The sequence below is a fragment of the Saccopteryx leptura genome, chromosome 6 (genome assembly GCF_036850995.1).
Source record: "Saccopteryx leptura isolate mSacLep1 chromosome 6, mSacLep1_pri_phased_curated, whole genome shotgun sequence".
NCBI lineage: Eukaryota > Metazoa > Chordata > Mammalia > Chiroptera > Emballonuridae > Saccopteryx > Saccopteryx leptura.
The window spans coordinates 78,915,481-78,936,787 of record NC_089508.1 but is presented as its reverse complement, the minus strand read 5'-3'; the positions used below and the strand labels follow the sequence as shown (position 1 = coordinate 78,936,787).

The 21,307-nt window shown below is 52.1% G+C and overlaps 1 protein-coding gene across 1 annotated transcript; it reads left to right on the top strand.

The window, feature by feature from the left end:
• The first annotated feature begins 590 nt into the window (after window positions 1–590).
• Window positions 591–18,718, top strand: TYRO3 (TYRO3 protein tyrosine kinase). The gene is made up of 19 exons (XM_066342147.1): window positions 591–841; window positions 2,572–2,755; window positions 2,961–3,061; window positions 3,796–3,966; window positions 5,427–5,513; window positions 6,292–6,407; window positions 8,690–8,867; window positions 9,867–10,012; window positions 10,497–10,641; window positions 10,992–11,121; window positions 11,205–11,305; window positions 11,600–11,695; window positions 12,021–12,101; window positions 12,559–12,651; window positions 13,039–13,160; window positions 13,534–13,643; window positions 13,823–13,982; window positions 14,200–14,336; window positions 17,246–18,718. The coding sequence occupies exons 1-19, from the start codon at window positions 721–723 to the stop codon at window positions 17,631–17,633; spliced, it is 2,667 nt and encodes an 888-aa protein (XP_066198244.1). The 5' UTR covers window positions 591–720; the 3' UTR covers window positions 17,634–18,718.
• The last annotated feature ends 2,589 nt before the right edge of the window (window positions 18,719–21,307 follow it).

Here is a 21,307-nt window from a genome sequence, read left to right as displayed (position 1 = left end):
CTGAGAGGCAGGTGATGGGTCTGGACAAAAGTTGGGGTGTGGTAGAGGCTTCCAGCGACGTTTTGAGTGAAGGATCTGGAGTATTGGGTTTGAAAAGATTCAAGAGTATTTCGGAAAAGAAGGGGCGTGGCTGGAGTGCCCATCCAGGGGACCCACCCAGATCCTCGGGATCGACATTAGGGTAGCTGGGACAGGGAGTGCTGGCCAGGACTGGGGAGATATGTAGGTGGGGATCGGCCGGAGACCTGGCTGGCAACCGCCAGATTGGCGCTGGGATCAAGCGGCTGGAGGCTCCGCGGGGGGGCGGTACGAGCTCCGGCTGCGGGCGGGAGGACCAGGGAGGAGGCGGCGGCTCCGAGAAGAACATGAATCAGCGGCGGCGGCAGCGGCGACGGCGGCGACGGCTGTGGAAGGAGCGCAGTGGCCCAGGAGCGGCCCCGCGGGCCCCGCGCTGCTGACAGCGGCCACCGCGACACTCAGCGGGCGCGGGTCTCGGAGGCACCGGCCGCAGCGCCGCCCCACCCCCGGCCGGCCCCCGCCCCTCCCGCGGCCCTCCTCTCCCCTTCCTCCTCCTCCTCTCCCCTTCCTCCTCCTCCTCTCCCCTTCCTCCTCCTCCTCTCCCCTTCCTCCTCCTCCTCTCCCCTTCCTCCTCCTCCTCTCCTCCTTCCTCCGCCCTGGTCGCTCGCGGGCCGGGCCCGGCATGGTGCGGCGCCGACGCCGATGGCGCTGAGGCGGAGCATGGGGCGGTCGGGGCTCCCGCCGCTGCCGCCGCCGCCGCCGCCGCCGCTGCTGCTGCTGGCGGGTCTGGCCGCCCTGCTGCTCCGCGAGCCCGTGGCCGAAGGTAGGGGCTGGCCCTGGAGGCGGCGGGAAGCAGGGGCTGCGGAGGGGCGCGGCCGGGGTCGGAGCCCCGGGACCGCAGCCGAGTGAGCCCCGGGCCTGGGCGGGCCAGAGATTTGGGTGAGGGGACCAAAGCTGGATGGCCGAGCCTTGGGGACTGGCAGAGGGGGCGTAGCGGTGTGTTCGCTGTGGGATCTCGGGGCCCCCACCCCCAACTTTCTCTTGTCCGGGGCTCTTCGTGGGGAATGGAAAGGAAAGGAGTGGGGCTGTGGGCTGAGTGGTCAGCGGGGTTGTTTGGGACCGGATTTTCCCATCTCTATGTTCCTAGTTGTTGGCTCTCCCTTCTCAGCCCCGGGACCCCCATTCTGCCCACTGCACACACCAAGCTCTCGCTGAAACCACAGGGACTGGGGCTAAGCACCCAAGGGGCACCATTTAGGTACAGGGGCTGTGATGGTGCGGGGTTACAGAAAGCAGCTGGCATACTCCAGTTCCTGGCTCACTAAGCTTCCTTCTGGGACGTTGGAGAGGGTGGGCTGGGGCAAGGTTGCTAGTCTTTGTGGGGGTTAGCCTTATGTTCCCACAGAGCCACAGAAGCATTTGCCAGTCACAGGAGTGCTCCTTGCAGCATACTGGATCCTCAAGTTTACACTACACACCCCTGGGACTGCTGAGTGTGTATGGGGCATGAGACGGTCTCTCCTTGCCCTGTGACTGATCCTGCCAGGATGAAGGGAGTAGGGAAGAAACACATGCCAGAGCAGCAGGCAGGGAGCTGGCACCTTCTCTGGAGACAGCACTCCCTGTCATACCAGCCTCTCAGGGAAGGGAAAGGAAAGAGTGAGAAGTATTTACAAGCTGAAAGGTGTGTGTCTCAGGATCAGAGAGAGCCCAGGATAGAGTCACACAGCATAGGGCAGGAAGAAGCAGGACTGGGTTTCAGATATGTGGATAGTTCACCTGCCCTTCTTTGCTTAAAAACATGCCAGGAGACTAAGAGGGTGTCTGTGTGTGCACACATGCAGAGGATAGTGTTCAGAGGGTGGCTTCTGTTGATGTGACAGTAGCTCAGGGGTCTTGGGCTCCCCATTCAGGGCCCCTCCCCTCCCTTCTACCTCCTACCTTCCTAGCACCCGCCCCTGCACACATTCAGGTATTAATAGAGCAGGCGGCTGCCAGGAAGGCTGCCATGTGTTTGATCTGACGTGGTTTTGCAGCCATATGTTCTCCACTTCAGGGGAGCACCCCCTCCCTCCCTTCCTCAGCCTCCTTGCCGGGGTGGGCTGCAGGGGGCTGCCAGCAGGAGTGCAGGTCTGGGCTGACACCCTGGGTGGAGAACTGGCTGCCTGTTGCACTGGCTGGGTATGGCATTCCCAGGGCAGAACCTGCCCCATGTGTGTGAGAATGCCCCACTGTTTCAGCCTAGCTTGTTTTCTTTTTAGTTTTTGGGCCTGAACTTAACGTTGCCCAGCAGGGAGGTATGGGGAAGAGGTTGTTTCCTCAGCTCTGGGGGGAGCTTGGCAGTGGCGGAAATGGTGCCTAGAGAGCCTGTTATGCCCCTTTCCACAGCTCAGGTCTAAGTCCCTTGTACACTGTCCTGCCTCTGCTTCCGTGGCCATTGGCTGAGAATGAGCCCTCTGACACAGAAGGTAGATTCTAGAAGAGGATGGGGGATATTTCTAGAGACAGGGGACCTCTTAAGCTGGCTGACACATTCTTCTTCCCACCTCACAGGCCTGAAACTCATGGGAGCCCCAGTGAAGCTGACAGTGTCTCAAGGGCAGCCGGTTAGTCTCAACTGCAGTGTGGAAGGGATGGAAGATCCTGAGATACAGTGGATGAAGGACGGGGCTATGGTCCGGGGCCTGGATCAGATGTACATCTCAGTCAGCGAGCAGCACTGGATCGGCTTCCTCAGGTGCAGGACTGTGGGGGAAGGTGTGGGATGCCAGCCTGGGGATGTTGGGAGCTGGGGCAATGCTGATGCCTGGAGGTCTGTGGTTTCTTTATTTGGCAACCTGTGAAAACTTCCAGAAGTTGGGGCAGGCTGAAACCATTGACTCTGCCCAGCAGAGCTGCTCCCCTTGACTCTGGGAGTTGAGCCTCCTATCCTGTTTCCACAGCCTGAAGTCAGTGGATCGTTCTGATGCGGGCCAGTACTGGTGCCAGGTGGAGGATGGGGGCGAAACTGAGACCTCCCCGCCAGTGTGGCTCACAGTAGAAGGTGAGGAGGCATGTGGGCATGTTGGCCGTGTGCTGGTGACCACACCACTGGAAACAAAAGCTCAGTGGAAGAAAGCTGCCTCACTGCCCTCTGGAGCCTGACTGTACCAGGCTCCAGGCCCACCCCAACATTGAAAGACCATATCCGCTGGAGTCTGGGTATTTGAGAACCAAGGGGCAACTAGGTCTCACAACCTAAGGGATCAAGTCAGTTTCAGTTGTCTGAACAACAAACCTCAAGCACCCATCTGGGGCTGGACCCTGTTCTGCCAAGTGGCCAGGCTAGGAGGGGGAGAGAGGGGGGAGGGGAGGAAGGATTCACAGCTGTGGGAGCTCAGAGCTGTTCAGCCCAGGAAAACAAGTGACTAAGAAAGTAACAAAGGGCTCTGAACTGGAGCTGGGTCCTGCCAGCAGAACTCGGCTCAAGCTTCTGCCCACTTTTCCTCTCTTTTTGCCCTTCCTCCAGCTCCACATCCTCTGCCCTCTCTCTTGCTATCAGAGCAGGTCTGGGAAGTGGGAATTTGCTGTGCCCCAGGGGACAGCATAAAGGGTATTCCTAAGGGAGGCACAGAAGAGCAGTCCTGTCATGCTAGGTGCCTGTTCTGCAGGTGACCCAATCAGAAGGGCCTGTGGGACCTTATGCAGAGAGGGTTTAAAATGGTAGCAAATTTGTGGTTGGGGAGCTGGAAGCTGAGAGGGAGCAAGGCTCACTCCCCATGTCTCTTTTCTCCCTAGGTGTGCCATTTTTCACTGTGGAGCCAAAAGATCTGGCAGTACCACCCAATGCCCCTTTCCAACTGTCTTGTGAGGCCGTGGGTCCCCCCGAACCAGTTACCATTATCTGGTGGAGAGGAGGCACAAAAGTTGGGGGACCTGCTCCCTCTCCTTCTGTTTTAAATGTAACAGGTAAGTAGCCTCAGGAGGGGCTTTGACAGGGGTGGTAAGGTTGTCAGAGCTCAAATCTGCTTAAATGACTATTTGCTTTTGTGATTGTCCAGAGCAGACTCTGGTGCCTGAGTACGAGAGCTGCACCATAGCTAAGCTCATTACTCAGGCGTGCTAGGTCTGCTGGGTGGCGATCCTGCTGTACGAGCTTAAGGCGGATGCTGGAGCCTCGTTCCCTGGTTCATGAGAGTGTAGGCTGTGTACAGCTGGCCCTGGGAGATGAATTGGGTGGGACCAGGGGCACCCATTTCCCTTCCATCCCCCACTCTTCCCAAGGGAAGGAGCCAGGAACCAGCCCACGCAGAGCTAGGAGGAGTGTCTGGCAGATTTGCCTAGAAGACAGTCTCAGGTTGCAGAGTGGGGAATGGCCGGGGGAAGAAAATCAGGGAGGGGAGGCCAGCACAAAAATACAGGGCATCCTCTCCTAATAGCCCTTGCATTGTTTTCCTAAACAACTGTATCTGTGCATACCTCCACACAGTGAGACTCAGAGCTGCCATACCTGCATACCCACCTGCACCCCAGGGTCCTCAGACACATGCCTCACATGCTTGTGAGGCTCACTTATCTGCGAAACAAAGTTAATGTTTCTGGTAGAGGCTTGAATTGGCCAGAAAAGATTGTTTTTCTGAGGTTGGTCTCATGAACGGGCAGGTGGGAGGGACAGGCTCTGATCTGCCAAGTGTCCTAGCAGTATGAATCTTGAAAAGAGGTGGACTGCAGGACCTGTTGGAAACGAGGACAGGTCCTGTTTGGGAGGTGCTGGGTTGCAGATTGGAAGGGGGGTTGGGTTTCCTTCTCTCTAGATGTGCGTGGTTGGACCCTCAGGCAGCCAGCCTGGTAATAAGCACTCACTGAACTCCTCCACACGCCACACTGTGCTAGGCACCACAGGGGATGGAGGGAATACAAAAGAAATAGAAGCCATCTGTCCAGCCCCCAAGGAATTAGACAAGACACATGCATAAGGAGCCAAGAGCTATTGCAAGACAAAGAATCTGCAGATACAGCAATGATGTGGCACAGAGCAAACACAGAAGGGCTCTGGAATGTGCAATAATGGAGTGACCAGAAAGGGGAGGCAGTCTTGTGTTGTGTTTTGGAGATGGGATTGAGGTGGGAGGATGGGATAGCACTTCTCAAGTGCTTACTGTGTGCCATGCACTTTACATCGTTTGGTTCTCACAGTTCTCCCATTTGGGAGATGAGAAGACGGAAGTCCAGTCTTTGGATTTATACCCAGGCCCGTTAGACTCCAAAGCCCCTGTTTGTTCGGCTGTAACCCCACTAGCCTCTTCTTTTGGCTGTAGGGAATTTTAGGATATTTAAGATCTGGAGCCTAAGTATCTACCTTCCCCAATCTCAGTCTGAGTGGGAGTTGCTGCTTGGTAGGGGGGCTGACTGTGGTTTTCTGGCGCCAGGGGTGACCCAGAGCACTGTGTTCTCCTGTGAAGCTCACAACCTGAAAGGCCTGGCCTCTTCTCGCCCAGCCACGATTCGGCTCCAAGGTAGGAGGACTGGTGAGGAGAGAGGGTAGGTGAGCCAGGGGCGTTCTCGGCAAGCTGTGCAGCAGTGGGTAAAGGCAGAATCATCTGGTGTTCCAGCTCTTTTCAGCCCTGCTGGGATCTGATGAGGGGTTAACTGGCATAGCTCCATTCCTAGTGGGAGCACCTGAGACCCTGCTGAGGCTGAGATGAGAATAGAAACCTGACGTCAGAGCAGATTTCCCATCATGGAGCAGAGCCCTTGGGAGGGAGGGAGGGAGAGGGAACCAGCCGGAGGTGGTCAAGGTTCATGCCCAACCTTGCTTCTGCCAGCCCTTGTGGAGGGCCTGGAGGAGGGGAAAACAGCCTGGCAGGATGATGGAGGAGACCCAAAGGACTGGTGTTCACAGAGGGAGGGGAGGAGGGCGGAGGAGAGCCAGCTTGTGGAGGAATGGGCTGTGTCTGCAGGGCCTTCCTCTCCCAAGGCCGAGGTACTGCCTCCACCCGCTATCTTATTCTTTTCCTTGGTCAGACAGGGCCCCTGATTCAGGGAGCAGCAACCTCTCTCCACAGCCTAGGCGCTCTCCTGGGCATGAGCATCTGTGTCCTACTGTTTGCTTGGCTTGTGGATATTGCTGTGGTCCTGGGAGTGACGAGTAGTCATCTTTAGTTTAAAGGGGACGGACCCTAGGGAGGGAGGGACTCCAGATTTGATTCCCACGTCGTCGTCATCTGTTCTCTCCTCTCATATCCTTCCTGGGCACTGAACTCTAGGACACTGACTCTGAGTTCCCATCCACAGCACTGCCCGCAGCCCCCTTCAACATCACCGTGACTAAGCTCTCCAGCAACAATGCTAGCGTGGCCTGGGTGCCAGGTGCTGATGGCCGAGCTGTGCTCCAATCCTGTACAGTCCAGGTAATCTAAGAAGGCGGATAGGCACTCTTGGCCTTGTTAATTCTGGCTGCCTCCGTGGCACTTTGTGGACAGTGGTATCACACTAACTACCACTAGACTTTCCCATGGAGCTTGGTCCCCAGCTCTGTTTAGGTGTTGTTCTCTTACCAGGAACAGTGCAGTTCACTGCCTCTTTTTATAGGCGGCTCTGGCAACCAAGTGACGCTGCAGAGTGGCTGAAACCCATGCATTCTTCAGGCTGGGAAGCAAATCACTAAAGCAGATTTGGGGTGTCTAGAAGGTTTTTTTTATGTTGACGAAACTCAAACCTTTGATTTATCTAATATCGACTCTTTCATGCCCCACCCCCTAACTCATGTCAAACAGAACAAGGGGACTAGGAGGGCTTCTAAGCCCCGGAGTGAAAAATCTGAGTAAGGCAACACTAAAAGCAAGAAATAATACAAGCTTATTTGTTCTCAGACATTTGCCCAAAGGGTATTATTTAGTGAGTGCTGTGGAAACTGTTCTAGGCGGTTCCCCCAGGCAGTAAAGGCCCTTGCTCTGGGCTTTACCATTTAGAGGACACTACTCTGACCCTCTTTGACTCCCTTTAGCCCTTGCCCCTGGGCAAGTGGGACATGCCTATCTAGATCATGGGGACAACTCCCCGGCTTCCCAACGACCATACAACATCATAGTCTAGAGCAGGGGTCTCAAACTCGTGGCCCGCTGAACAATTTTGTGCGGCCTGCAGACTAATCCACGAAGTTCAAAATATTTTGGATAAAATTAAGTAAGCCTAGGGGCCTACTTATATTTTTCATTTCTCTAGCATCCTAGCTAGATATTAGCTTAGTTAACAGCAGTTGTGATGCGAACTACAGTTTCTGGTCGTTTTGTGACACTGAGTAAACTGCATGTACGATTGTGCTTGTTGTACTGATTTTTTTTTGTTTTCAACTGCAGTGAGAAAAGTGTTGCGTAACAGTTGCCTTTTGTAGACCTAGTGCGGCCTGCCGAACGGCTGTGATCTTGCTCTGCGGCCCACATGCTGAGTTGAGTTTGAGACCCCTGGTCTAGATAGTCAAGATTTCTTGTACATGGCGAGTCTGCCCAGGACTATATGGGCCTCTTCCATGGTCTATCCTTGGGAGGGTATGATATGTACACTTCTATACCCAAAGGACACCCATTTGTGTTGGGGGAGGTGGGTATGCAATAGTATTTTTACACTCCTGCACATGACATCTCTTGAGGTATAGATCCTTATGTCACCACATTCTGGCTTGAGAGTCCAAGGATTTGGAGATTATAAATACAAGCCTGATCTTCCAGGTTGTTTTGAAGCTTGTTTGTCAATATATTAAGATAGAAAATATTTTATTTAATAATTTGTGCCTGACCAGGTGGTGGTGCAATGGATAGAGCATTGACCTAGGACGGTAAAGACCCAGGTTTGAAACCCCAAGGTTACCCATGGGTTCATCCAACTTGAGTACAGGGTCACCAGCTTGAGTGTGAGATCATAGACATGACTCCATAGTCACTGGCTTGAGCCCAAAGGTCGCTGGCTTGAAGCCCAAGGCCATTGGCTTAAGCAAGGGGCCACTGGCTCAGCTGGAGTTCTCCCCTCACTCCCTGCCCATCTAGGCACATATGAGAAAGCAATCAAGGAACAACTAAAGTGTCGCAACTACGAGTTGATGCTTCTCATCTCTCTCCCTCCCTGTCTGTCCCTGCCCCTCTCTCTTTCTCTCTCTCTTGCTTGCTCGCTTAAAAAAAAATGTTAGCTGATTTATAACATAAGTATTTAGCCATATGGTACACAATCTCCATTTGTACTGTTGCCTCGGGCTCCCAAATTGGGAGGTGAAGGCCTGGCTCACGATGCCCAAGGCTCCCTTGAGAAGCTCTGAGACTCTGAGCTGGCTGGCATACAGACAGTTACAATAAGTGGTAACTACTCTAATCAAGTTATGCACCAAGCACAAAGGGACATGAACTTTCTGCAGTAGTTGAGAAAGGCTTTCACAGAGAAAGTGGTATTTGTGTTGAGTGTTAAAGGATGAGTTGCACTTTGCTAAGAAGAGCAGGTCATTCTAAGCAAAGGGAACAGCATTTGCAAAGGCACAGAGGTATGGAAACTGGTGTATTATTGGCGGGGTGGTGGTGGTGGAAAGGGGTGGGTTGTGTTTTCTGATAGACGCAGAAGAGGCATTAGCTCCCACCCAAACCCAAACCCAAACCCATTCCACATCTTCTGTCTCCCTCTACATCATTAATTTTCTGCTTTTCTGTAGGTGACGCAGGCCCCAGGAGGCTGGGAGGTCCTGGCTGTCGTGGTCCCTGTGCCACCTTTTACCTGCCTTCTCCGGGACCTGGCACCTGCCACCAATTACAGCCTCAGGGTGCGCTGTGCCAATGCCTTGGGGCCTTCTCCATATGCTGATTGGGTGCCCTTTCAGACAAAGGGTCTAGGTAAAAGGACTTGCAGAGCGGAGTGGCTGGGCAAGGCTGGAGTGGGGGAGGGGCCATGTTGGTTCCTGTTCTGAATGGAGTTGATTGGGAGAGGAGCTACCAGAGGGAGCTTTACGCATGATTTGGCAAACACTGAGTGCCTGCAGCATACTTGTGAACTAGATAAATCCTACCCTTCTCCCAAGCAGCTCTAGTTTTAGTGAATGGAATAGATAAACTAGATAGAACAGATAAAGAGAGTTCCTCAGGGTGGTTCAGGAAAACTTTCATAAAGAGATCTGCGGTGTGATTAAGGAAGAAGCCTTGTTTGGGGGGAAAATCACTGCAGGAAGAGGGGACAGTGAAGCTGACTGGTGGTGGCACAGGAGATAGAGTGTCGACCTGGAACGCTGAGGTCCCAGGTTCAAAACACCAAGGTCACCAGCTTGAGTGCCGGCTCACCAGCTTGGGTGTGGGGTTGCCAGCTTGAGTGTGAGATCATAGACATGACCTCATGGTCGTTGGCTTGAGCAAGGGATCACTGGCTCAGCTGGAGCACCCTGTCAAAGCACATATGAGAAGCAATCAATGAACAACTAAAGTGCTGCAACTATAAGTTGATGCTTCTCATCTCTATGCCTTCCTGTCTGTCTTGTCTGTCTCTCTCTCTCTCTAAATAAATAAATAAATAAATAAATAAGAAGAGGGCACAGTGAGTGCAAAGACCTGCATGGCAGGAACTTATTTGGCATTCTCTAGCAACTCCAAGGAGACTGGCAGGATGTGGCTGAGGCCGTCACCAAGATGATTAAGAGCAACACTGTCTAGCAGGGGTGCTGCCATTGCTAAGCCCTCTTCCTCAGGACATGAGTGAGAGTAGTCAGAACTAGTAGGCAAGCTCTTCCCCTACCTGTTGCTCGCTGAGCTGTTTAGTTCTTGGGAGTTGGCTCCAAAGGCCAGCATGGGATAGTGATGGTGGGAAGGGTAAGGCTTTTAGCATCCTCCTCTCTTTGGGTACAGCCCCAGCCAGCGCTCCCCAGAACCTCCATGCCATCCGCACAGACTCAGGCCTCATCCTGGAGTGGGAAGAAGTGATCCCTGAGGGCCCGTTTGAAAGCCCCCTGGGATCCTACAAACTATCTTGGGTTCAAGACAACGGAACCCAGGTAAGAGAAGACAGAAGCCTCTACCCTCTAGGTTTACCAGTAACCTCTCAAGGGCTCTAAGGCCTTTGGCTTAAGAATAGCTGCCCTTGGTAGGCCTGGGGCCCTGGTGGGCCTCCTACCACCCCAGGAAGTTCACTCCTCCTGCCTGCCTTCCCCTGCAGGTTGTACTTTTTATTGGATTAGGTTTCCTGTTAGGATTGCATCCATTGGCTACTTTGTTTATAACGCAGGAAGCACATTTCTGCACAAACTGGGGGAGGGCACAGAAAGGACCTTATCCAGAGCCCAGTTTCCTCCCATCCCCCACCTCTGTGTTCCCGGGACTGAGCCTTATTTGTGTTCAGGAAAGGCATCTGTAGCCTGGAGCAGGAATGTGATAAGTTCAAGCTGGTATGTTCCTAGCTGGGCCTTTTTCTGCCTTCAGGCCCCAGCTAGAGGCCTTTTCCTCAGACCCAGTGTGGATGGGGGCTTTTCTTGGCTGCAGGGTGAACTGATAGTGGAGGGGACCTGGGCCAACTTGACAGTTTGGGATCCCCAGAAGGACCTGATTGTGCGCGTGTGCGTCTCCAATGCAGTTGGCTGTGGGCCTTGGAGTCAGCCACTGGTGGTCTCTTCTCATGACCACGCAGGTGAGGCCTGTAGAGGGAGGGGACAGGATGAGGCATGTCAAGGGCACCCTAGACTGGTGGTAGGAGGCTGACAGCACTTTACCTCCCAATAGGCCCAAAAACTCAGAGTCAAGCAGTTGAGGCTTGGGTTGATACTTACACTACATCTCATTGTCTGGTTGTGCGTCGGCCTCAGGAGCCAGGGCCAGTCACTGACAGGGTAGGGGCTCTCAGGGCTTCCTTTGGAGCCTCTTTCCACTTGGGACCTGACATGGCTTAGGGAGTCTCTTGACCAGGTCAGAGGGCCATCACTGGAAAGTTTTAAAGGGACTCCTAGGTGTCAGCCTACCTCATACCCCTGTCTCCCACAGGGCAGCAGGGCCCTCCCCATAGCCGCGCATCCTGGGTGCCTGTGGTCCTGGGTGTGCTGACAGCGCTGGTGACCGCTGCTGCCCTGGCCCTCATCCTTCTTCGAAAGAGGCGGAAGGAGACGCGGTTCGGGTAAGCGGTAGGGACACGGAGGGAGCGGCAGGTGATGACTGAAGAATTTGGAGCTGACCCGAAGTCCTGGGTTTCCCTTTTAGGCAAGCTTTTGACAGTGTCATGGCCCGAGGGGAGCCGGCCGTTCACTTCCGGGCAGCCCGATCCTTCAATCGGGAAAGGCCTGAACGCATTGAGGCCACATGTGAGTTATGGGGAATCGTACAAGGGAAGAATGAGCTATCTTGTGCCCCTATCTGTATTCCTTTTACTAATTCATTAATTTGACCAATACATCTGAACCTTGATGAGTCCCAAGCATACCGTATGGAAAAGACACTCAGACCTTACTCTTGTGGAGGTCACCATTCTAGCTGTGGGAGAGCTAAACTAATCCCATCTCTGCTCTGTGGATGGAGTCTGGGGTGTAGGAGGCAGATTGGAGTTTGGATCAGGAACCAAAGGGGTCCCTCTCCTTTCACCATCCTCTCTCCAACAGTGGACAGCTTGGGCATTAGCGATGAACTGAAGGACAAGCTAGAGGATGTGCTCATCCCAGAGCAGCAGTTCACCCTGGGCCGGATGTTGGGCAAAGGTACCCAGACCTGTGCAGAGATGGACATGAGTGGAGTTTGCCATGTCTGAGTGTGTTTGGTTGCTCCGATCACTTTGAGGGTATGGATTTGGGATATGGTTATAAACGCCTGAGTTTGGTATGCATGGGGGAATGGTAGCTGGAAACGAGAAGTGCTGAAGAGGAGTCACTCCCAGCATACTTTGCTTTGTCTGTGGATGAGGGAGCCTCCGCCAATGGCCCCAGAGTTTAGTGAGTTTGTGTCCCTATGGAGGATCACCTGGGAGGTATAGGGGTGGAGGACGGGAGGGTGAGGGGACCAACCATAATTTCGATTGGTTTGTAGGAGAGTTTGGTTCAGTGCGGGAGGCCCAGCTGAAGCAGGAGGATGGCTCCTTTGTGAAAGTGGCAGTAAAGATGCTCAAAGGTGAGTGAAGAATAGCAGATGTAGAGTGAGGGCATCACTTGAGAGGATGAAAGTGGTGACTGGTCCTGAAGCAGGCTCTGCTGGGCCCCCAGACTTCCCAAAAAGAGTTAGTCAGCACTAACTGAGATGCCACGTGAATAATTCACAGGCCTGAACCCACATACATCCGTGCCCCAGGCTTTGCTCTTTGCCATCAGCAGTGACTGGCCTCTGAACTCACTCAGAGTGATGAAAGCTGTGGTTGGATGAGCTGCTCGGTTGTACCAAGGGAAGGCATTAGCAAGTGGAGAAGTTGTTAAATAGCGCCACTCCTATAGCAGGTTCTCCTGTTCAGGACCAGACTGTTTCCTGGGCTCCCCGGGAAGCCAAGGACATCTGAAGGACTAGGTCTTGGAGTCTTGGGTCAGAACTGGGGACATATCTTCCTCATTTCCTCCCTCCCATTCTTTTCTCCCAGCTGACATCATTGCCTCAAGCGACATTGAAGAGTTCCTCAGAGAAGCGGCTTGCATGAAGGAATTTGACCACCCACATGTGGCCAAGCTTGTTGGTGAGCTCCTTCTTAGGGGAGGCAGATACAAAATAAGGCTAAAACTGTGCTCCCTAAAGGTAGCCTGTGGAAGAGAAGTTCAGACTTACCTGGTGAGTAAGCAGATCGTAAAATAGCTAGGATGTCCTGGCTGAAATCTGAGCAGACTCCAGGTAAGGAGTTTAGTTTGTAGACCTTGTACCAAAGGTCTGCACATGAAGGAAGAGGAGGAGACTCAGAAGATGCTCCCAAGATATGGGTAGTTACCAGGCCAATGTGAAACTTGTGGGGAAAGAGGTAGCAGAGCCAGGGCTAGAGGGTAGGACCTGGCAAGTAGAGGCTTATGCAGACACTTGAACCATCCTTTGACCATTATGTGCCCTGCTCCTGACTCTTGCTTGTTCCCAGGGGTCAGCCTCCGGAGCAGGGCCAAAGGCCGTCTCCCCATCCCCATGGTCATCCTGCCCTTCATGAAGCACGGGGACTTGCACGCCTTCCTGCTTGCCTCCCGGATTGGGGAAAACCCCTTTGTGAGTGACTTGGGGTGGGAGTGGCCAGGAGCTGGAAAGGGACAAAGACCCTGGGAATGAGGCTGTCTGGGTAGGGAGGGCCAGTTGAACTGGTTGGGCTCTGAGTTTGACTTTTTATGCTTAATGGGAACTATGGGCCAGGCAAGGACCCTTTCTGGGAGAAAAGACCTCTGGAGCCCCAAATTGGGGAAGTCTTGACTCCTGGGCACTTTGGAAGATTTGCCAAAGCTTCCTTGCTTTGGGAAGCCCCTCTATCCTCTTCCTTTCAGTGATTCCAAGGACAGTTGTCAGGCTTTCTGGCCAGGGAACCCCGTTTATCACACTCTGACTGGGTTGGCAGATCCAGCCTGAGCTTGCTCTGTCTACCCTCTAGAACCTGCCCCTGCAGACTCTGATTCAGTTCATGGTGGACATTGCCTGCGGCATGGAGTACCTGAGCTCCCGGAACTTTATCCACCGAGACCTGGCTGCTCGGAATTGCATGTATGTGAATTTTGGGGTCTTCGAGGTGGGAGGGAGTGGCGAGTGCTAGGAGGAGCTGGCTAATGGTCAGCTCTTGCCTGGGGCAGTATGTTCTGTGCGAGGGGACAGCTTAGGAATGAGAAGATGCTTGACTTTATTAGGGCTGCCAGCATGACCCCATCCTTTAATACGCCTCACAGGCTGGCAGAAGACATGACTGTATGTGTGGCCGACTTTGGACTCTCCCGGAAGATCTATAGCGGGGACTACTATCGTCAGGGCTGTGCCTCCAAACTGCCTGTCAAGTGGCTGGCCCTGGAGAGCCTGGCTGACAACCTGTATACTGTGCAGAGTGATGTGGTGAGTATGGTGGCACCGTGAGGCTTGGTGGTAATGAAAGTTGTATGGACTAGTGTGTGGGTGGACCTGGAGGATTTTCAAGGGCTCAGCCAGGTCAGTGCTCTGAGCTGTGGAAGCTTGTATGAAGCCCCTGAGCCCCAAGATGTGCTTGCTTCGGGGCTCTGCCTAGCTGAGGTAGCCTAGTGACACCTTTCCTCCCACCTCGATTCTGTCCCAGTGGGCCTTCGGGGTGACCATGTGGGAGATCATGACTCGTGGGCAGACACCCTATGCTGGCATCGAGAATGCTGAGATTTACAACTACCTCATTGGCGGGAACCGCCTGAAACAGCCTCTGGACTGTATAGAGGACGTGTAAGTATCCCGAGAAGGGGATTCTGGGAGGAAAGAGGAATTTAAAGTTTCAGCTAATGGCTATGTGCTGCTCATAACCTTGTTAGACTTTTTTTTTTTTTTTTTTGGAAATGTTTTTGTCATTCATTAGGGGGAAGACTGACCTCCACCCCAAACCTCTTTATCTACCACCTCCCTATTTTCTTTCTTTCCTCCTTTCCCATCTCATATTTCTTGCTCCAGACTTTTCCTGTCGCTCTATTTTCTCCAGTTTCCAGGGAGAACCAGGAGCCCTGAAGACAAGTTACAGGGGTGGGCAGCAGTCAGTGCTGTCCCCGTCTCCCCACCCCCACTCCTGCTCAGTTTCCAGCTAGTCTAAGAAGACCTTGCAGCGCAGCTTTCCCTGCCTGGGGAGCTTTCCCTGCCTGGGAGCCTTCCCTCCCTCTCAGAGAGGGCTGCACAGGGCAAGAACTGCTGCTCCATCACATTCCTTGCTTGACAAGGAGGGGGCGTTGGGGACGGGAGTTGGGTTCCTTTCTTGTCTTAGCCTCTTGGGAGTGGAGGGATTCCCTCCCATTGGTACTAGAGAAAAGGCCCTCTGGGGGCCCAGGTAGTCTCTGGCTTGCATGGGGTAAGGGAATAATACTAGAACAAATCACAGTTAGCATGGTTAAGAGGCACTTTTTTTCCCCCCAAGAGAGAGGAAGGGAGATAGTGAGGCAGTCGCGCATGTGCCCTGACTGGGATCCACCCGGCAACCCCGACTATGGCCAATCCACGGGTCTCCAAACTTTTTACACAGGGGGCCAGTTCACTGTCCCTCAGACCATTGGAGGGCTGCCAAATACAGTGGTCCTCTCATTGACCACCAATGAAAGAGGTGCCCCATCCAGAAGTGCAGTGGGGGCTGGATAAATGGCCTCAGGGGGCCGCATTGCCGGTGTAGTTTGGGGACGCCTGGAGCTATTCTTAGCATCTGACGTTAATGCACTCAGACCAGCCTGAGCTATCCTCAGTGCCCAGGGCCATGCTTAAACCAATCAAGACACTGGCTGCAGGAGGGGAAGAGGGGGAGAGAAGTAGATGGTCACTTCTCCTGTGTGCCCTGACTGGGAATTGAACCCGGGGCGTCCATACGCTGGGCTGACACTCTATCCACTGAGCAACCAGCCAGGGCCAAGAGACACGTTTTCTAAAATGATAGGGATCTAGGTTCAAACCCCAGCTTATCAACTTAATAACTGTGTGACATTGGTCATATTACTTAACCTCTTTAATCCCCGTTCCTCATCTACAGTATGGGGGTTAATAATAGTCTTTTCCTCATAGGATTAGAGGAGGATTACCTCTGTTTCTTGTGGAATTAGACCTCCAGTGGTCCGAGAATGTGGACAGGTCGAGGAAGGCTCAGCCTGAATGATGGGGTCCTCTTTTTCTAGGGCAGTGGGTTCAAAGTGCCCTGAGCCTGTACTGTGGGTAAGAAAGAAATCTGAGTCATGAACCAGACCCTACCCCTCCTATTCATTCAGCAGAGCTCAGGGCATGGCAGAGAGGAAGCTTGGTTCATCCTTTGGCTGCAGCCTGCCTCGGACTCTGGAGCTGCAGAGAGTCTGCTGGGCAGTGGGGACCAGTCCCTGGCTTAGTCTCCCGGGCAGGAGCTAGTGTTGTCAATAGAGAGTTGGCAGTTGCTGGCCTTGCACCAGGCAGCCTGGTGGACAGGTGCCAGTTGGCTCCTAGTGCAGCCTTGACAATGTATCCCAGCCTGGCCATGGACTGATGGCCCCAGACCATTCCCACGGCCTACTCCGTGTCTGGCATGATTTCCTCCCATCACTGGAGGCCCCTGTCAGGAAGGCTGCTGTGTAGGGAGTGTTTGGAGCTTTTATTTTGGGCACAGGCAAGAGAGTCGGGCATTTGCTGTTTCTGACTAATCTGATTTCAGCCCCTTCCCATTAGTTCTTTTTCTCTCTCCTTAGCTTGAGGCATGTGCTAGGAACAGGGTAAGACCTCAGAGAATCTGTAAGGTTCTTGAAATTCTATGTCAAAAGTGTTTCTGCCAGGGGAAGAGGGCTGGAAGCTTTTCTTAGATTCTCAAAGGTAACCGTGAACAAAGAGGGTTTAAGACTGCCTGAATGGGGGAGGAGTTAAGACAAAGGGTAGGTGCTGAAATCCACATTCCAGGCTGTGTTCTGCAAGATAAAAACACTGCTGGTACTTCCTCCCAAGATAGAATAGGAGGGACTCTAGAGCCAACCCACCTGGCTTCCAATTGCTTCTTTATGACTTTCTGCCTGTGTGACCTTGGTCAAGGTTCTTAACCTCTCTGTGCCTCAGTTTCCACATTGATAGAGTGGGGATCACTTACTTCATAGGGTTGTTGTGAGAATTAAATAATAAACGTAAAATGCTTAGAACAGTTCCTGTGTTAAATTAAATTTTTTTTATATTTATTTATTTTTTTAGAGACATTGAGAGAGTCAGAGAGAGGGATAGGCAGGGACAGACAGACAGGAATGGAGAGAGATGAGAAGCATCATCAGTTTTTCGTTGCGACACCTTAGTTGTTCATTGGTTGCTTTCTCACATGTGCCTTGACCGTGGGACTACAGTAGACTGAGTAACCCCTTGCTTGAGCCAGCGACCTTGGGTCCAAGCTGGTGAGCTTTTTTTCTTTTTTTTTTTTTTCCTTTTTTTTTTGCTCAAGCCAGATGAGCCTGCACTCAAGCTGGCAACCTCGGGGTCTTGAACCTGGGTCCTCCACATCCCAGTCCGACGCTCTATTTACTGCGCCACCGCCTGGTCAGGCAAATTAAAATTTTTTTAAGTCCTGGTTTTGTATGATTAAGGAGCCTCTGTTTTTGAGGGAGGGGCCATCCTTCCCCGTTCTTCTGGCTCCTCACGACTTTCCCTCACCCTTCTGTCTGCCCCAGGTATGAGCTCATGTACCAGTGCTGGAACGCCGACCCCAAGCAGCGCCCAAGCTTCACATGCCTGCGAATGGAGCTGGAAAACATTCTGGGCCACCTGTCTGTGCTGTCCACCAGCCAGGACCCCTTGTACATCAACCTTGAGAGAGCTGAAGAGCCAGTTGAGGGTGGCAGCCTGGAGCTGCCTGGTGGGGACCAGGCCAGTGGCAGAGCTGAGGATGGCAGTGGCATGGGCGCAATGGAGGGTACCCCCAGTGACTACCGGTACATCCTCAGCCCTGGAGGGCTAGCTGAGCAGCCCAGGCAGGAGGAGCAGCAGCCAGAAAGCCCCCTCGAGTCCCAGAGGCTACTGCTGCTGCAGCAAGGGCTACTGCCCCACAGTAGCTGTTAGCCCACAGGCAGAGGGCATCTGGGGCCATGCGGCTGGCTCTGCTGGCTGCCCTAGCCCCATCTGACCCCAGCCCAGGCAGCAAGGCATGGAGGCTCCTGTGGTAGTCTTCCCAAGCTGTGCTGGAAGCCTGGACTGACCAAATCGCCCAATCCCAGTTCTTCCTGCAGCCACTCTGTGGCCAGCCTGGTCCCCTCAATTTAGGCCTTGGCTGTGTAGAGGTGGGGCCAGGCCTAGTTGTCTAAACCCAGACAGCTGGCAGGAGTGGGTGGTTATGTTTCCATGGTTACCATGGGTGTAGAAAGGAGTTGGGGGAGAGTACATCTAGCCCTGTGGGCTCCTACTTTCCTGGCTGAGCTGCCTCTGCCGCTTCAGTGCATGCATTGAGGTGTTTCTGGCTTGGGGACCCAGCTGTGCCCATGCTTGCGGTTTAAATGCCCAGGTTTGCTCCTCCTCACATAGAGATGCCCTTGTATTATTTCCCTTTAGGTGAGAGTTGGGAAGGGCTTGGTACAGTCAGAACCTAAGCCAGTGGTAGGAGGCAGTGGGACATTCTCAGGTCTGAATCATTGTCACCTTCCTGATTACCAATCCTGCTTAGGCCAGGTCACAGTGAGGCATGCTGGGTTACCACAGGCTACCATTTGCCCAATTTCTAAAGGCAATGCCCTGAGCCTGGCAAGAAGGGGTGCTGAGGGATTGTTCAGGAATTAGTGAGGCCAGAGAGGAAACCAGGAGCCCCTCTTCATGCCCTTTCATAGTGTGTCTAAGCATGCTACCAAATCCCGAAATATCCCAAGACTAACAAAGGCAGCTGTGTCTTGTCCCAGTCCTTCCACACAGCATCCCTTAGTCCCAGCTTCCCCTCTAACAGATCGTCTTCTGTCCCAGGTCTTCAGAGACAGAAAGAAAACAGGCCTGATGGTTGGTGTGGGTGAGGGGGAGTTACTGGAGCCTGGACCCCAGTCCTGGTTGGGGAAGTGCATGGGGTGGGCCCTTGTTGTTAGGGACATTTCCTTGCTGTTAGGGGCATCTCCAAACTGTTAGATGCTGTTTAAAAGCAGAAATAAAGTTGAAGACTAAATACCCATGGCTTTGTCTCTTAAGTGTTTACTTTTCCAGATCACAAAAATGAAGCATCTCTACATAGAGAAAGGTCTGGAAAGACATATGCCAAAATGTTAACAGCTGTTAACTTCACATGATGTGATTAAGGAGGCTTTTCAAGGTTTTTGCATTGAGCACAAACTGCTTTTGTAATTAGAGAAGACCTCAAAGAATCTTATATTAAACATAACACATAGTCATTGTAGACAGTTGGGAAAATGCAGAAAATAATTTAAAAACTGCTAACTACCTATATCCTATCACCTAGAAATAACTACCTTTTGGAAAATGCAAATGTTTTGAAAGAGTTCTTCACCTTGAACAAATGCAAACTGCTTTGGCTGTCTCCTACGCCTCTCTCAGACTTCTCCTTCTATCATTGGTTGTGGAGACTTTTGTTCTCACTTTCACACCGTTGCCTGGAGCCAGGGGAAACTGGGGAGAATTGGGCAAAGAGAATGGTGAGCCTCTTGATTAGAAATAAGAGCGATGAAGTTTGTGCTTTCCAGTACTTCCACCTGAAAATTTTAGTTTAGAAGCTTTTAGCGTCAGCTCACGGGAACCTGCAGCTGGTGGCGTGAGAAACAGGCCCAGGGTTGTGCTGAGAGTTGTGGGGAAACTGGGCGGGACACGGGTATTACACTGCTGACTAAGGGTAATGGAATGAGACAGGTGCTTCTGAAAACAAATATCCTGAAAAACCTGTTGCTAACACTCCGGATTCTGGTTCCCACATGGATCATGACACCTGAATTGACTTCAGGGAAGTGGCTTTCAGAATGTTTTCTGCTGTGATTATCCTTAACTGCAAGTTATATCTATGAGGTGGGAGTTAATGATTGAGAAGATCTGTACACATTTTTAAAAAAAGATTTTATTTATTGATTTTAGAGAGAAGAAAAGAGGACAGGAGCAGGAAGCGTCAACTCAGTAGTTGCTTCTTGTATGTGCCTTGACCAGGCAAGCCTGGGGTTTCGAACAGGCGACCTCAGCATTCCAGGTCCAGGCTTTATCCACTGCACCACCACAGGTCAGGCTAGAAGACTTGTATTCAAATAATTGTCCATTAATGTGTCTATTACATGCCAGGAACTGTGCCTAGCACTTCATATATATTATCTCATTTAATACACAGAGCATTCCTATAAAGTGGACATATAATTAACATCCTCTTCTAGGACAGAAATGCAGAGGAACTTATCCAAGATTATATAGCTAATGAGTGGTAAAAGCCCACTAAGTCAGAGAGCAGAATCTGTGCTTTCTCTTCTCCCACCACTCCAGAGAGTACCCTGAAGCTCTATTGTGATCATGCCATCTTTGGGTAAATGCAGTCAGTAGTAGGCACCTTTTAAAAAATGCAGAAATTCTGAAACGAGTGTGTGGGAGTAATCTATCAGTATTTAAGTCAGTACAAATAATTTTATCAGCTTAATATCATTTCCTCAAGTACCTTGGCACCTCCATCTAGGCATGTTCAAGGGGTTTGAGGTAGGTGATAGTAGTGGAATTTTTTAAAAAAACTTTATTTAGGCCTGACCTGTGGTGGCGCAGTGGATAAAACATTAACCTGGAAACACTGAGGTTGCCGGTTCGAAACCCTGGGCTTGCCTGGTCAAGGCACATATGGGAGTTGATGCTTCCTGCTCCTCCCCCCTTCCCTCTCTCTCTCTCTCTCTCTCTCTCTCTCTCTCTCCTCTCTATAATGAATAAATAAAATCTAAAAAAAAAAAAAAGGTTAAAAACTTTATTTTAAAAAAATTATTTATTTATTTTTTAGAGACAGAGTGAGTCAGAGAGAGGGATAGACAGGGACAGACAGACAGGAACAGAGAGAGATGAGAAGCATCAATCATTATAAAAAAAAACATTTTTTTAGCCTGACCTGTGGTGGCGCAGTGGATAAAACGTCGACCCAGAAGTGCTGAGGTCGCCGGTTGGAAACCCTGGGCTTGCCTGGTCAAGGCATATATGGGAGTTGATGCTTCCAGTTCCTCCCCCCACCCCCTCTCTCTGTCTCCCTCTCCTCTCTAAAATGAATAAATAAAAAAAATAAAAAAACATTTTTATTGAAGTATAAGATACACAAAAAAGACCCTGGCCGGTTGGCTCAGTGGTAGAGCGTCAGCCTGGCGTGCAGGAGTCCCGAGTTCGACTCCCGGCCAGGGCACACAGGAGAAGCACCCATCTGCTTCTCCATCCCTCCCCCTCTCCTTCCTCTCTGTCTCTCTCTTCCCCTCCCACAGCCAAGGCTCCATTGGAGCAAAGTTGGCCCAGGCACTGAGGATGGCTCTATGGCCTCTGCCTCAGGCTCTAGAATGGCTCTGGTTGCAGCAGAGCAACGCCCCAGATGGGCAGAGCATCGCCCCCTGGTGGGCGTGCAAGGTGGATCCCGGTCGGGCGCATGCGGGACTCTGTCTGATTGCCTCCCCGTTTCCAACTTCAGAAAAATACTAAATAAATAAATAAATAAATAAATAAGATGCACAAAAAGTGCAACAATCAGAAATGTAAAGTCTGGCCCTGGCCAATTGGCTCAGCGGTAGAGCGTCTGCCCTGCATGAGGACAC

Coding starts and splice junctions, on each gene's coding strand:
- TYRO3 (XM_066342147.1), top strand. CDS start 721: ATGGCGCTGAGGCGGAGCATGGGGCGGTCGGGGCTCCCGCCGCTGCCG. Junction 6,408..8,689: donor TCCAATCCTGTACAGTCCAG/GTAATCTAAGAA, acceptor GCTTTTCTGTAG/GTGACGCAGGCCCCAGGAGG. Junction 12,102..12,558: donor GGCAGTAAAGATGCTCAAAG/GTGAGTGAAGAA, acceptor CTTTTCTCCCAG/CTGACATCATTGCCTCAAGC.